The sequence below is a fragment of the Furipterus horrens genome, unplaced genomic scaffold (genome assembly GCF_987537825.1).
Source record: "Furipterus horrens unplaced genomic scaffold, mFurHor1.1.pri manual_scaffold_3, whole genome shotgun sequence".
Lineage (NCBI taxonomy): Eukaryota > Metazoa > Chordata > Mammalia > Chiroptera > Furipteridae > Furipterus > Furipterus horrens.
Genome location: NW_028327173.1, coordinates 104,966,737 through 104,979,364, shown reverse-complemented (window position 1 = coordinate 104,979,364; position 12,628 = coordinate 104,966,737). Strand labels below are relative to the sequence as shown.

At 53.8% G+C, this 12,628-nt stretch overlaps 2 protein-coding genes and 1 pseudogene across 2 annotated transcripts in view; 1 reads left to right on the top strand and 2 right to left on the bottom strand.

The window, feature by feature from the left end:
- Positions 1 to 12,628, top strand: part of SNX33 (sorting nexin 33) — a 34,547-nt gene that overhangs the window by 14,733 nt on the left and 7,186 nt on the right. The window lies entirely within an intron of this gene.
- LOC150015626 (U2 spliceosomal RNA) lies at positions 5,812 to 5,987 on the bottom strand (annotated as a pseudogene).
- Positions 8,578 to 12,628, bottom strand: part of CSPG4 (chondroitin sulfate proteoglycan 4) — a 44,310-nt gene continuing 40,259 nt past the window's right edge. Inside the window, exons 9-10 of the mRNA XM_090269955.1 lie at positions 12,400 to 12,583; positions 8,578 to 12,104 (exon numbers count right to left, since the gene is read on the bottom strand). Coding sequence (XP_090126081.1) covers positions 10,270 to 12,104; positions 12,400 to 12,583 — 2,019 coding nt within the window. The 3' untranslated portion in view covers positions 8,578 to 10,269. The remainder of the gene's footprint in view (positions 12,105 to 12,399; positions 12,584 to 12,628) is intronic.

Here is a 12,628-nt window from a genome sequence, read left to right as displayed (position 1 = left end):
CTTTGAGCAGAAACTTAGAGCAATTTGAGCCAAGAATATGGGTGCTTCATTTCCTAGGTGAGAAAATGGACTGGGTGAGCCCTTCAAAGGCCACATACTGAATAAATGGCAGGGCTGGTCCTGGAGCCAGGCCCCAGCTACGCCCAGACCTTGAGCCTTGACACATGTTGCCAGCCTGTCTTCTTGGGAGCAGACTTCTTGGGGCTTCCACACTGTCACAGTATTAGTCAGTACAGGGCAGGAGGCGTCCACTGGGCCACAGGCTGTTACATGTTCCATTGCACACAGGATTACATGGCCCAGGGGTTATGAGGCAGGCTCACACCTCAGGACCCCCTCGACTGATTCATTGGGGACCTCAGGCAAGGTCACCACTCAGTCTCAGTTTTAGCCCACATCAGTCATGGTTATCATGATTACACAGGGACATGAAATCATGACTGTAGGTATGCTACTGTCCCAAGTGTGCCGTGTCCTCAAACCACACAGACAAGTAAGGCAGGGGTGGGCTTGAGTGCACAACAGCTACAATGTGCTGAGCATGGTGCTAAGGGTCGCCCATGACAGTCTGACAGGTGGGAACTATTGCTGACCTTTCCCGGCAGATGGAGGCTCAGAGGCTTTGAGTGCCCTGTGTGGGGCTGTGTTGTAGCTTGATGGTCGGCTGGTAGGTGGGGTGGGTGGGTGGGGAGCAAACATCCTGCAGAGTGAATGCAAGGGTGCTGGGAATCGAGGAGAGTAGGGGACAGGTGGTGGATATTGGGTGAAAGTGGCTGTGAGCCTTCAAGTCAAGGTGAAAGGCAGAGGCTTGGCCCACAGAGAGCACTGAGCAAATATTTATTGAGTGATAATTTTCTGTAGGGCCTCAGGCTAGGGTATGGGAGCAGGATCTGGTCATGGAGGAGGGGGTTGGATAGGTGAAACCAAGGGCAGGGAGCTAGAGTCAGGGGCCAGACTCTGGTCTCTGAAAAGCATCTGAGTCAGGAACCTCCTTGCTAAAGGAACCAGTATGGGCAGGAATGAGGGTTGGTAGGGAAACATTGGGGGTGGGGTGTCCTGTGAGTGCCAAGGCTGAGCTGGGAAGGGTGAGGGTGGGTGGGGCTCTGACCTGAGGGCTTCAATGTGAGAAAAGGTGAGGCAAGCAGATGCTGGGTAGTGCGGTCTGTGTCTGTGCCCGGTACCCTAGTGTGTGCATCCAGCTGTGTGGTGGCTGAATGTGTCTGTGGACCCTTGGCCTGAGCGTATATGTTCCCACGGGGGCATGCTTTGCCTGCCCGTGTTCCCCAGCCTAGAAGAGATACCTCTGACCCCAGAGCTCCAGCCCAGCTTGGAATCACACTCAGCTCCTCTCTTTCTCCCACCCTCCACATTTCCACCAACAAAGCTTCGTTAGATCCTCGGAATAGGTCCCAAACCTTACCCGTTTCATCATCTCACTGCTTGGCCTGAGCCACAGGCATGCCTGCCTGGACTATTACAGTAGCCTCCAAGCGGCTCGCCTGTTCTCTCTCCTGCTCCACAACAGTCTAACAGGAGCCAGAGTGATCTTTTAAAACCATATTCTAAATCAAATTATGTCCCTCCCCTGCTTTCGACTTCCAGGGCTTCCTGCCATTTGTAGGATAGATTCCAACCTCCTACCTAGACCACAAGGCCTCTTTCTGATGTCACTGTGATCACAGAATTCCAGGCCCATTGGACTGCTGGCTATGCGTTACATAGGCCAAGCTTGCTTGTGGCTCAGGGCTTTTATACTTTGCTGTCCCCTCTGTGTAGAATGTATTTCCTCCCAGTATCTGCATGTTTCACACTTTAGTTAATTTAGGTCTTTGCTTACATGTCACCTCCTTGGAGAGGGCTTTCCTGGCCATCGAAAGAGTCTTTCTAGTCTTAGTCTTCTGGCCCCAGACCCTGCCTTTTTCTCTTCAGTTTACTTATTGCCAACTGCCAATTATATACATGTATGTATTTAACTTTTTATTATGGAAAGTTTCAAACATACACAGCAATAGAGAAATTAATACAGTACATGTGCCATACCTCAGCTTCAGCAGTTATCAACCCTGGGCTGATATTTTATTCCCCCATATCCTTTGCTTCCCACAAACTCCAGACATCACATAATCTCATCTGCAAATACTTCAGTGCAAAAATTAGATTTTACATGTATCTATTTGTTTGGAGGCAGCCTTCAGGGCCTCTGGTATTTGTCTGTCTTGCTCATTGCTGTGTCCCCCGTGCCTAGAACAGTGCCTCGCTCATAGCAGGTGATTCAGGATGCCTGCTAGGCTGCGTCTCAGGTCTCTGAGGAGGTTGTGTGTGCAGGTTCTGGTGTGCATAGGCCCAGTGCTGTTAATGAGTACATCTGCACATGATTGTGTGCAGCTGCATGTGGCAGTCCCATGAGTAAGTGTCGCTGTGCATGTGTGCTGCCACGGCAGCTGCTTTCTGAATGAATGTTTCCACCCTGACATCATCTCCCACCTTCCAGGACCCAGGATTTGCTCTGGGGAGGATTCCTCTCTTTCTCAGCAAGGTGTGGGTGTGAAGAGATGGGAGGGGATATGCAGCAGTCCCTGTTCCACCCTCCGTAGGGCTGGCTTGAGGCCAGGGTGGCCTTTAGAGCCCTTCTCTGATAAACAGGAAGCTGTGCTATCCCAGTTGATAGAATGGGCAGCCTCCTTCTTCCCTGGCACTGAAGCTCAGCCCAGTATTGCTGGCATCAGCTGGATGGGGTGTGAGGTATGATGTATGTGGGGTGGGGGTATCTTCTCCTGGCCAACTCCTGAGGCTCCTAAGATGATCCCTGGGTAGTTGGACAACTGAGGCCACCCAAACTGGGGGCAACTGGGAACAGAGTTCTGGCCCAGGGTCTCAGCAGTCCCTCCCCCCATTTCTGCATCTTAAAGGATTTGACCCTGGAAGGTGGGCGGTGGTAGAAGAACAATCCTCCAGCCCAGCACCGGGTTTACTGCTGGAGGCTGCTCCCTATCAGATTGGGTCTTTCACAGCACCTTTCAGCCTGGTCACCAGAGCCCCTGTCTCCTCCAGGAAGCCTGTGTTCTGGCCTTCCCTGAACCCACCCATCCCATCCTGCCCTCTTTCTCCAAGGTAGGCCAGTTGGTCCTAGCCCACCTCACCCCCAACCTCAAGGAGAGTCCTCTGAATCAACGGGGTAGGGCTGGAGAAGGGGAGGTCAGAGTGGGGCTGCCAACTTCTACCCAGGACTTGACTCCTTGCTACACACCTTACTCTCCCTTCTAGAACCCAGCGAAGAGTGCCTTGGTGTCTTCTTTTCCAGATGGAGAATGCATGCATTTGGCTTTCCAGGAAGACTGAGCATTTGTTTAGCACCTACTATGTGCCAGGCACTGTGATGGCTATAATAAATTATAATAATAACAAGAACATTAACTTTGAACATTCGTTAAGGACCTACAATATGCCAGACCAATACACAGGGCAATATAAAATCATCACCATTACAAGAGCATTAATCATATGGTCAACATTTACTAAGCATTTACTATGTACTTGGTGCTATTCTAAGAGCTTTGCCACAACAATGACCCTTTGAAAAGAAATCTTGGTCAGTTGCTCTGTTTTGATAGGTCCTAACTCAGGCAGAGATGTGGAACCTGGACGGGGCCATCCTGCTAGCATATCTCATGGATGCCAGTAGGGCTGGGCAATGATTGGTCAGAAATGAAATCAGGAAGTGGGACTCTAGGCAGAAAGCAGGCAGCAAGCTCCTCCAGGGCTAGATCCATACTCTCTGGGGTTGATGATCCCATCTGAGTCAGAACAGGTAGGTGGACTTGTACAAGTTCATTGGGCGGGACAGTCACCACCTCTCCCCTTCCTCCTTCAGGTCATGGGTTTTGTTCCTAGTTTCTGAGATCCTCAGAGCAGATCATGGGACAGAGGAGGCTGAGGTCCACTGGTCTGGAATCTTCTTGGGGTTTACCAGCTCTGCCCCAGCTGCCTGTCTGGATGCCATGCTTACAAGTCAACCTCTTACCAGGATTGACTCAGAAGGGGCCTTTTTGCCCTGAGCCACTGCCTTCCAGGACTCTGCCAGCTTTGCCCATCTGCCTGCTTGCTCAACAACCCTTTAGAGTAGGCTCTACATTCCCCAACAAGATCCTGGTTCTTGGAGGTCTCTACCGAGGCCAGCATGTCTGGTATTGCTGGCCCACCCACACTTGCCCAACGATGCCTCTTGGTGCCCAGAGTCCCACTGCTGAGAGATGTGTCCTTGGTGTCTGGAGGGGCTTTGAGCTCTGGAAAGTATGCTGTGTGGTTGTGACAGTCACTCCCATATGGTTGGGGCTCTGAGCTCTCTGATTGCATGCAGGGTCCTCTGGGTGGAGTAGCATTGGGGGCATCATTGACTCTATTGTGCTCCTTGCTCCTGAAGGTTGGGTCAGGTGAGTGCTGTAGTCATTAGATTAGCTGGCATAGGGCGTTCTGAGGAGGGGCTGTAGGGCAGGAGGAGGCTGAGTGGGAGGGGCCTCTGGGTTGTCTCTTCCTCCTGCCGCATGTAATCAACTTTGATTCTATCTGTGGTGGGCTCTCATGTATAATTTGGTGAAAGTGTCAGAAGCCCATGGGTTTCTGAGCAAATAGACCTGGGGTGTCTGGGTTGAAGGGAGCCACGGGTGAGTATGGAGAGAGAGGAGTGAGCTCTGAAGAGTCTGGGAGGGACAGATTAAACCTGCTCCTTAAAAATGTAGGGCCTGGGGTAAGGTCTTTCTGGGCCCTGAAAGGGATCTGGGAGCAGCAATTGAGAGCCCAACCAGTACCCCTGGGAATGAGGGAATCCAGGGGAACCAGTAGCAACTCAAGAAAGGACGTCTGGATGGGACTGGTGGTTAGAGACTTCTTGGACTGTGGGAAGGGGAGCCTATATTCGGGCAATAGATGTTTACTGAATACATGTTATGCACCTAACCCTGGGCCAGGTTGCACACTGCCCTGAAGGAGGGCACAGCATTAAACTATGTTTACTATAAAAGGTACTGAAGCCCTGGCTGGTGTGGCTCAGTGGATTGAATGCCAGCCTGCAGACCAAAAAAAAGGTTGCCAGTTAGATTCCCAGTCAGGGCACATGCCTGGCTTCCGGGCCAGGTCCCCAGTTAAGGGTATGCGAGAGGCAACCACACATTGATGTTTCTCTCCCTTTCTCTCTCCTTTCCCCTCTCTCTAAAATAAATTTTAAAATATATCTTATTTATTTATTTATTTAAGTATATCTTTTAAAAAAGGTACTGAAGACCTTCGCTCATGCCAGGGCCTCAGCAACCTGGGAGGGGAGGAGAGCTGCGTGTCAGGACCAGGGCAGTACATAGACGGGGCCATGGTCGACATTTGTTCTGGGGGCAGAAGGAACAGTCAGTATGGTTGTCTTTCTTGCTTCTACCCTCTGTGGGACAGGGAGCTCTTGGGAGCCCATTCCGCAACCCCCCCCCCCCCCACCCTTTCTGATCAGGCTTGGTGGAAGCCTGACAAGCAGGCAGCTCCTCCCCCTTCTCTGTTTGTCCCTCTGCTCTGCCATGGTGGAGACAGGTGACCGACTGATGACTTTGGCTGGATACCCCCCTTTGTCCCTCACTGTCTATGTGGAACCCAGACAGGTAGGGAGAAGCCAGGGAGGGAAGGACCAGCTGGGTTGCAGAAGGCAGTGTGTAGGGGGCTGCTGGGTCCCAGGGACCATTCTTTGGGAGGTAAGGTTGGGAATGGGCTGCTTCCTAAAGAGCCTCCCGACTGGATCAGACCTGGCTGCCAGCCTCACCTGCCTCTGCTTCCCTCTTGGCCTCATTGGAGGGCCCTGGAGTAGGAACCCCCACATCAGAACCCTACCCCCCAAATGTGTGGGGTATATAGATACTTCAAAAGAGTATGGGGAGGACAGACAGCCCAGGGTTAGGTGCCTAGTAGATGTTCAGATACTACACTTGATCTTAGCCAAAAGGTCGAGAAGAGATTAGTAGATGTTCAGTAAACATCTATTGTTAGTAGAGTGAAAGACAAAACCCTGGAACAGAGTCATAAGGTCTGACCTCCTTCCAGCTGGGTGATTACCTTTGTGCAGCACGTTTCAGCTGTGTGCCATGAGAATTTTTACATCACTCAGAACCTGACTATTTAGTCAGGAGCACTGACCTCTGTTCCCTTAAATTGTCAAATAAAAAATTGATGAGAGCCAACACAAGAGCTGGTGTGAATGAATCAAAATTATACTTATTTTTTTGCTAGATCGGCAAAAATTTTATTTTTTTGGTGTGCCGCAAAATTTTAGTAATTAGTTTATGTGCCATGAGATGAAAAAAAGGATAGAAAACCACTGCCATAGTGTGATGTTTGCTTGGTTCCTGCCTCTCCCGGCCGTTTCCCCAGTAGTTGAGGGGGAAGACTCAGTATGTCCTCAACTTTGCTGTTTGGTGGTGCTCTAAGTACTTGGGACCTTGTTCAAATGCAGAGTGTGATTCAGCAATCTGGGGTGCACCTGAGCTTCCTCATTTCCAGGTGTTGCTGGTCCCTAGACCCTACTTTGAGTAGCAAAAACTTAGAGAATTTGGGCCTTCAGGACTGGTCACTTGAGCCCTTTGTGACCTCACCAGGCATCAGAAGGAAGCCTTGGGATTTTCTCCCAGCTCCAGGGTAACATAACAGAGTTGGCAGCTCCGAGGCTGGGAGCAGGAGAGCTCCTCCAGCCCACAGTGAGGCTGTGCTCAGGTAGAAGAGTCCCTTTCTGGCCACTGGCTGCTTCTGTCTTTAGGAGTTCTTAGGACACCTGAAATGTGAAGTCACACTGTACAGTCCACCAGTTATCCTAGTGGCCATAGATGCCCTCTGTGAGCTGGCACCCTTTATGAGGATAGCGGCTCTTAGTTAAATAATGCACCTCATTGCACTGAGCATGGAAATGTGATCAGGAGGTAAGCTGGGCATGCACGACTTGGTGGCTGCATGGCTGCCCTTTCCTAGGAAAGGACCAACACTCTCTAAAGGGAGAAGGAAGCAGGCAGAACCAGCTGCCCTGTCACTCTGGGCTCCCCCTCATAAGCCACTCCCACTACTGGGCTCGGGCACACGTCAAGGTATGCTAGTTACTGGCAGGTCTGGGGCGCTTTAGGAAGGGATGGGGGGATTCCTATCTGCAGTTCCCATAGCAGTTTTGGCACAAAATGAACTTGGCAACACCTGACTAATCATAGCAGTAACTACATGATTGTGTTAACTGAGAGGACCTACAGTGGGCCACGAGCTGTGGAGAGAGCTCCTGCTCCACCCACTTGCCAGGGGTCCTTCACATATTATGGCCAGGAACAGGGGACCCAACCAGAGAACTCTGGGGGGTTACCATCCAGGTATCTCCATGCCTTTAAGATCTGGAATATTCAGGGCCCAGAGGAAGATGTCAGCAGTTCCCATAGGTTAGCAGAAAGTGGTGGTGGGGGACCATTTCTCCTGTTTCATGTCAGAGGTTGATGGTTCTAGCTTTGTGGGTTTCACATTTGCCATAGCAACTCCACTTAAAGGGCCAGCTCCTAGAATGAGGAGAGGGGCTAAAAGCAAGACCTTTCTTTAGCACCTAAGAGGTTAAACCATTTAGGGTGGTGGGCAGGGCTTCTAAGCTGGGGAGCTAGAGATTTGGGCCTCTCTGGAACCCCCTACCCTATTCCTCACACCCCCTCCAAAACCACCCTTCCCACCATGGAGCTCTTCCCAATTCTGCTGATGTCACCTTGGGTCTCTGGATGGACAGGACACCTTGGCCCTTGGCTCAGTGTGCCAGTGTCTGGGACTGTGGGAAGGTCACAGGCAAGGAACATATACCTCCAAAGTGTATGGGTACATGTATGTATTATGCAGGCAGGGATTTATCTGTATTGTATGTCTGAAGATCTGAAGGTACACAGCTGTTTGTACAAGTGCACATTGTGTGTGTATGAGAAAGAGGGTCAGAGGCTCCCAGACATTCCTGAACACTGGTATACAGGTTGGCTTCCATCCTCAGTGCCTGGGAGGAGCTGGATCTTTAACAGAAGGCGATGGTATTATTTTGTAAAGTGGATAGCAACCCTCTTAAGCTTCAGGGGCATATCTGAAATTTGCAAGACCCTGGCAGAGCTGCTGGCACGATGCCATGGGCGCCAGCCCTCTGTCCAATAGAGCTTCAGAGGAGCTGGAGTAGACACTGGGGGCAGGGCAGGCTGGTCTGTGTGAACAGAGGGTTGGGCCAGTCCTTTGAGGGAAATCGAAGCTGATGCCAGATCCTGCCTTGCGGGTCTGTCACCCTTGTCTCAGCTTACAGTTCCAGGGAAACTGGTTGCTCTGAGTGGAGACTGGTCCCAGATATCAGGGCCCCGAGGATCCAGCCCTGGGCTTCTGGGGGAGGCAGGACAAATCATGGGTTGTGGCATGGAGACACCCTTGACAGGGCCCTGTGTGAGGCTGGCCTGGAGGGTGGTGAAGAGACCTGGAAGTCAGTCCAAGATTTTGAGCTCTGGATATGGAGGCATCTCTGTGGGGGTCCCCACCTATGGGCCCTGGCTGTCCTCTAGGGCAGGCTTTTCACTGTGGCAACAAGAGCTGGCTAGGCCTAGGGGTCTGGTTTCTGTACTGCTGCCTTGCTGAGTGTGACTCTTTCCCTCTCTGACTCTGTCTTCCAGTGGTCTTCTGGGCCCTTTCAGCAGTGACACACTGGAACCCCAGGGTCCCTCCTGAACCTTCTCAGAGAGTGGAGAGGATCCAGGAAGCCAGATGCTGAGATATAAAGGGCATCAGAGGGAGGGGTGGTCCCGGGGCAGCCAGTGGGGAGGAGGGGATCTCCTTTCTTGCCCTAGTTCCTGGTTTAGGTGTTTCAATGCTAAAGCATGGGAAAGAAGTGACTCTTGGTTTTCAGACATAGGTCAGCTGCCAAAGTCTAGCTGGGGCACTTCCACCTCCAATCTGGCTGTGCTTGGGCCTCTGCCTCCCACCCCTACCCGAGAGCTCAGACACCTCTCATGCTTCTTCTGGGGACTTCAACCTGGAGTATCCCCTGGGACCCACAATCTGTCTCCATTGCAACCCTAGGAGAAACCATCAAAAGGGAAAAAAAAAACAGGGGGTGGTGTCTCCGCAGGAAAACAGAGAGAGCCTTCTGGAGACCCTGTGTCTCCAACTCACCCCTAACCAAATGACAATCTCTTGGGCCACGCACAGGGACAGCTTTCAGAATTCTTGCTGCTTACTCTGCCTTGGAGAAGGAGCACCCTTGGTCCTCTTGTTGGAAGGGCAGAAGCCAGCAGAAATCTTCCTTGTGAAAATTCCAGGGAGCTGAGGGGAGGCACCTGTGGGTGCGGTGCCTCAGCCTCCCCATGTCCCCTTGGTCCAACCTTGGGGTCCCCATGTCCCCTTCACTTTCCTCACCTTTGCTGTTCTGACATCTTGAGAAGGGGGTGGGAGGGATAGGGCTGTGGAGGCCGAAACTCAGGCTAAGCTATCTAGGGCTGTCCACTGAACATCTCTTGGTTTCCTTTTTTGCTTTAAGCTCTTGGAGAGGGCCTAGCCTACATCTACTAAACCAAAGAGCCTTGGTCCCATCCCACAGACAGGGAAGAGATTTGGAAGGCCCTAGGAGGTAGAAGTTTAGGGCTCCTGTGGCCCTGGCCACCCTGCTGGTTGAGGCCCAAGGGAGTACAGGTTGGTGAGGACAAGGGCCCAGTGCACGGTCAGACAAACAACACACAGCTGTCCCTGGAGGGTCCCTTTCTTTCTGTCCTCTGCTCTGGGGAATACCACATCTTTAAATGACCAGGGGGTAAAGTTTTCTCTTAACCCTGGGGCAGAGACAACAGGAGGCCTAGCTTGGAGGGAACACCCAGGAACCTGTCTGCCCCTCCCTTTCTTCTCTTTGTCCTTAAGAGGGTCAGGGGTGACTCACCCAAGGTCACAGACCCAGGACCCGGAGTCCTCACCCATGTAAGAGGTCACTCTGGTTTTGATAGCCCAAACTAGCTCCAGGGCAAGGGAATGACCCTGAGACTGCCTCTGCCCTTCGCCCCTTGTAGTTCTCCACATAGAGTAAGCTGGGGAGATGTCAGTTCTTGACTCCACTCTGTTCTGGGCCCCTGCAAATTTCTCCCAGCACCCTCCACCCCTGGCATCTTCAGGTCTCTGTGGCTCTGGGGACACTCAGCACCAGGGCACAGGAGCAAAGGGGCCAGGGCCTAAGCAAGCCTTTGCCTGGCCGGTCAGCGTCTGGGCCCAGGCCTGGCCTTACACCCAGTACTGGCCATTTTTGAGGGCAGGGTTGGTTGTCTGGCAGAATTGTAGTAGCTCTGGGTCAGGATGGCCCCCTGGTGAGGGCCCCTGGCCAGCCAAGGCTGTGAGTGGGATGGCTTGGCTGGGGTCAACCTTGCGGAAGGTCTCTGTATCGCCAGCCAGGCCGTTGCGGGGCTTGGCTGCCAGCACCTGGACGTGGTGCTTGCCTGTCTTGTTGCGTTTGCGGAGGTAGAAGAGCAGGGGCAGGATGAGTGCCAGGAGCAGGAGGACCAGGCACACGGGGATGATGACGCTGAACATGTTGGCCTCAAGGAAGCCCAGGAAGCCCCCTCTGGCCATGGTGGGCACAGGGCTGGAGGCTGCCAGGCCTGGCTTGCCAGTTGGAGGGCTGCCCTCTGGCCTCTCTGCTTCTGTCTGAGCAGCCTCAGGGAGACTGAACAGGGCCACGCTGTAGGGTTGGGCTGCATTGTAAGGCTCAGTGGCAAAGTCCAACGAGACCACAGCAGGCGGGACACCTCTTGCCCATAGCTCCAGAGTGAGACTGTCCTCTGTGAGGCCTGGGGACCTACCCTCTGGCCTGCCTATCTCCAGCCCTAGCCTTCCATCCTCAAGGTCCTGCTGTGTGAACTGCTCTACTGGCTGGCTGTCCCTGGGCTCTGTTCTGGCCCAGGGAACATGGACCATGCGGCCATACCGGGGTCCCACTAGGAGCTGGAAACGAGGCACACTGCTTGTGCGGTTGGCCAACTCACCCGCATCTAGGATGGTGGAGTCCAGGCGCAGGGTGGCACCCTGGGGCCATGGCCCACCCACCCACACATGCAGCAGAGCCCTCACAGTGACGTTCACTGTGGCTGATGCATTGGCACCCCTGGCCAGTGCCAGGACACTGAAGTGGTCATGGGAGGAGGAGAAGTTGGTGAAAGCAAAGACCACTTCACCCTGGTCCACTTGGAGCTGGCTGAAGGCTGCAGCTGGCTGCCCACCCACCAGGAGATGCCCATACTGGGGCCCCTTGGTGAGGCGGTATGTGGCATCTGGCTCCTCCCGGTCTGAAACCACCTGGAGCTGCTGACGGCTCAGTGAGGAGCGCCCTAAGGCTTGGGGCACCTCTAGGGGTGCCCGCAGCTGTACCTCAATGGTGGATGGCAAGACATCTACAACCAAGGACATGGGCAGGGGTGGACTGTCTCCATCAGATACGCTCAATTGGAAGATGCCTGCCACACTGCTCCCATTGGCCACGAATGCCAGCCGCCCTGTGTCCACATCAGCCTGCGTGAAGCGCCTCACAGGCTCTGCACTGGCCCCTGCCAGGCTCAGGAAGCCATTGTGTGGTGCCCGTTGCACCTTGAACTCGATCTCCTCCGGAGCTGAGTCTGGGTCCAGCACACTCAGCTGGGCCCGGGAGATTGAGGCACGGGAGCCTTGAGTGAGCTGGAGGGGGACAGAGGCCTGCGGTCGAGGTGGCTGCTCATTCACATTTTGCACCGAGATGGCGAAGGCCTCTGAGGTTTGAGGTCCCACTAAGGAGGCCCCTGCTGGCCCCTGGAGGTGGGCACGGAAGTGGAAGCCATCCGGCTGGGTGCCCCCGCCACTGTGGGCGTACACCAGGTGCCCTGCAGCCAGCTGGGACTGCAAGAAGTGGGGCTGCCCCGCGTGAAGGGGCTCCCCAGACAGCAGCAGCTGGCCCCGGGTGGGGAACTGCATGACCTGGAACAGCACATCATGCTCTGGGCGCTGTGGCGATGCGACACTGGCCAGAAGGTTGGACGCGTCAAGGGCAGCTCTGGTGATCTTGGCCTGCTGGCCTTCGAGGACCCAGAGACCTGGGGGTAGAACACAGGCTATGAAGGTCTAGTTCACTAAGGGAAGAACCGTAGACCCTCAGACTGGGGCCTCCAATGCATGGTTTGCCTCCCCACTCAGACCAGGTACCCTAGGATGGGGTTCAGAGTTCCCAGGAGGAACGAGGGCCATGTCTCCCTTCTGAACTCAAAGCCTCTCTATCTGCCCACCCTCCCTATAACATCCTAGTCCAGGGGGCTAACCCTGGCTTTGTGTCTCCTCCTCTCTGGTCCTCTCCCAGTGTCCCCTAACTTCCCAGCCTGTCATGCTGTTCACCTTTGTTTCTCCAGAGGCGAGTAGAGCGCTGGGGACAGGCAGCCTCAAAAGACACAGCCACAGCAAGGGTGGTGGCGATATCGGGGGCAGGGGGTGAGACCAGCCGGAGCTTCACGGTGTCATGGGCCACCCAGAAGGGCTCAGCAGGCATCCTGTGCTCATAGAGAACATTTCCAGCATACACCTGTGGGAGACCCCCGTTGTTGGGACAAGGCAGATCCAGCCTGTG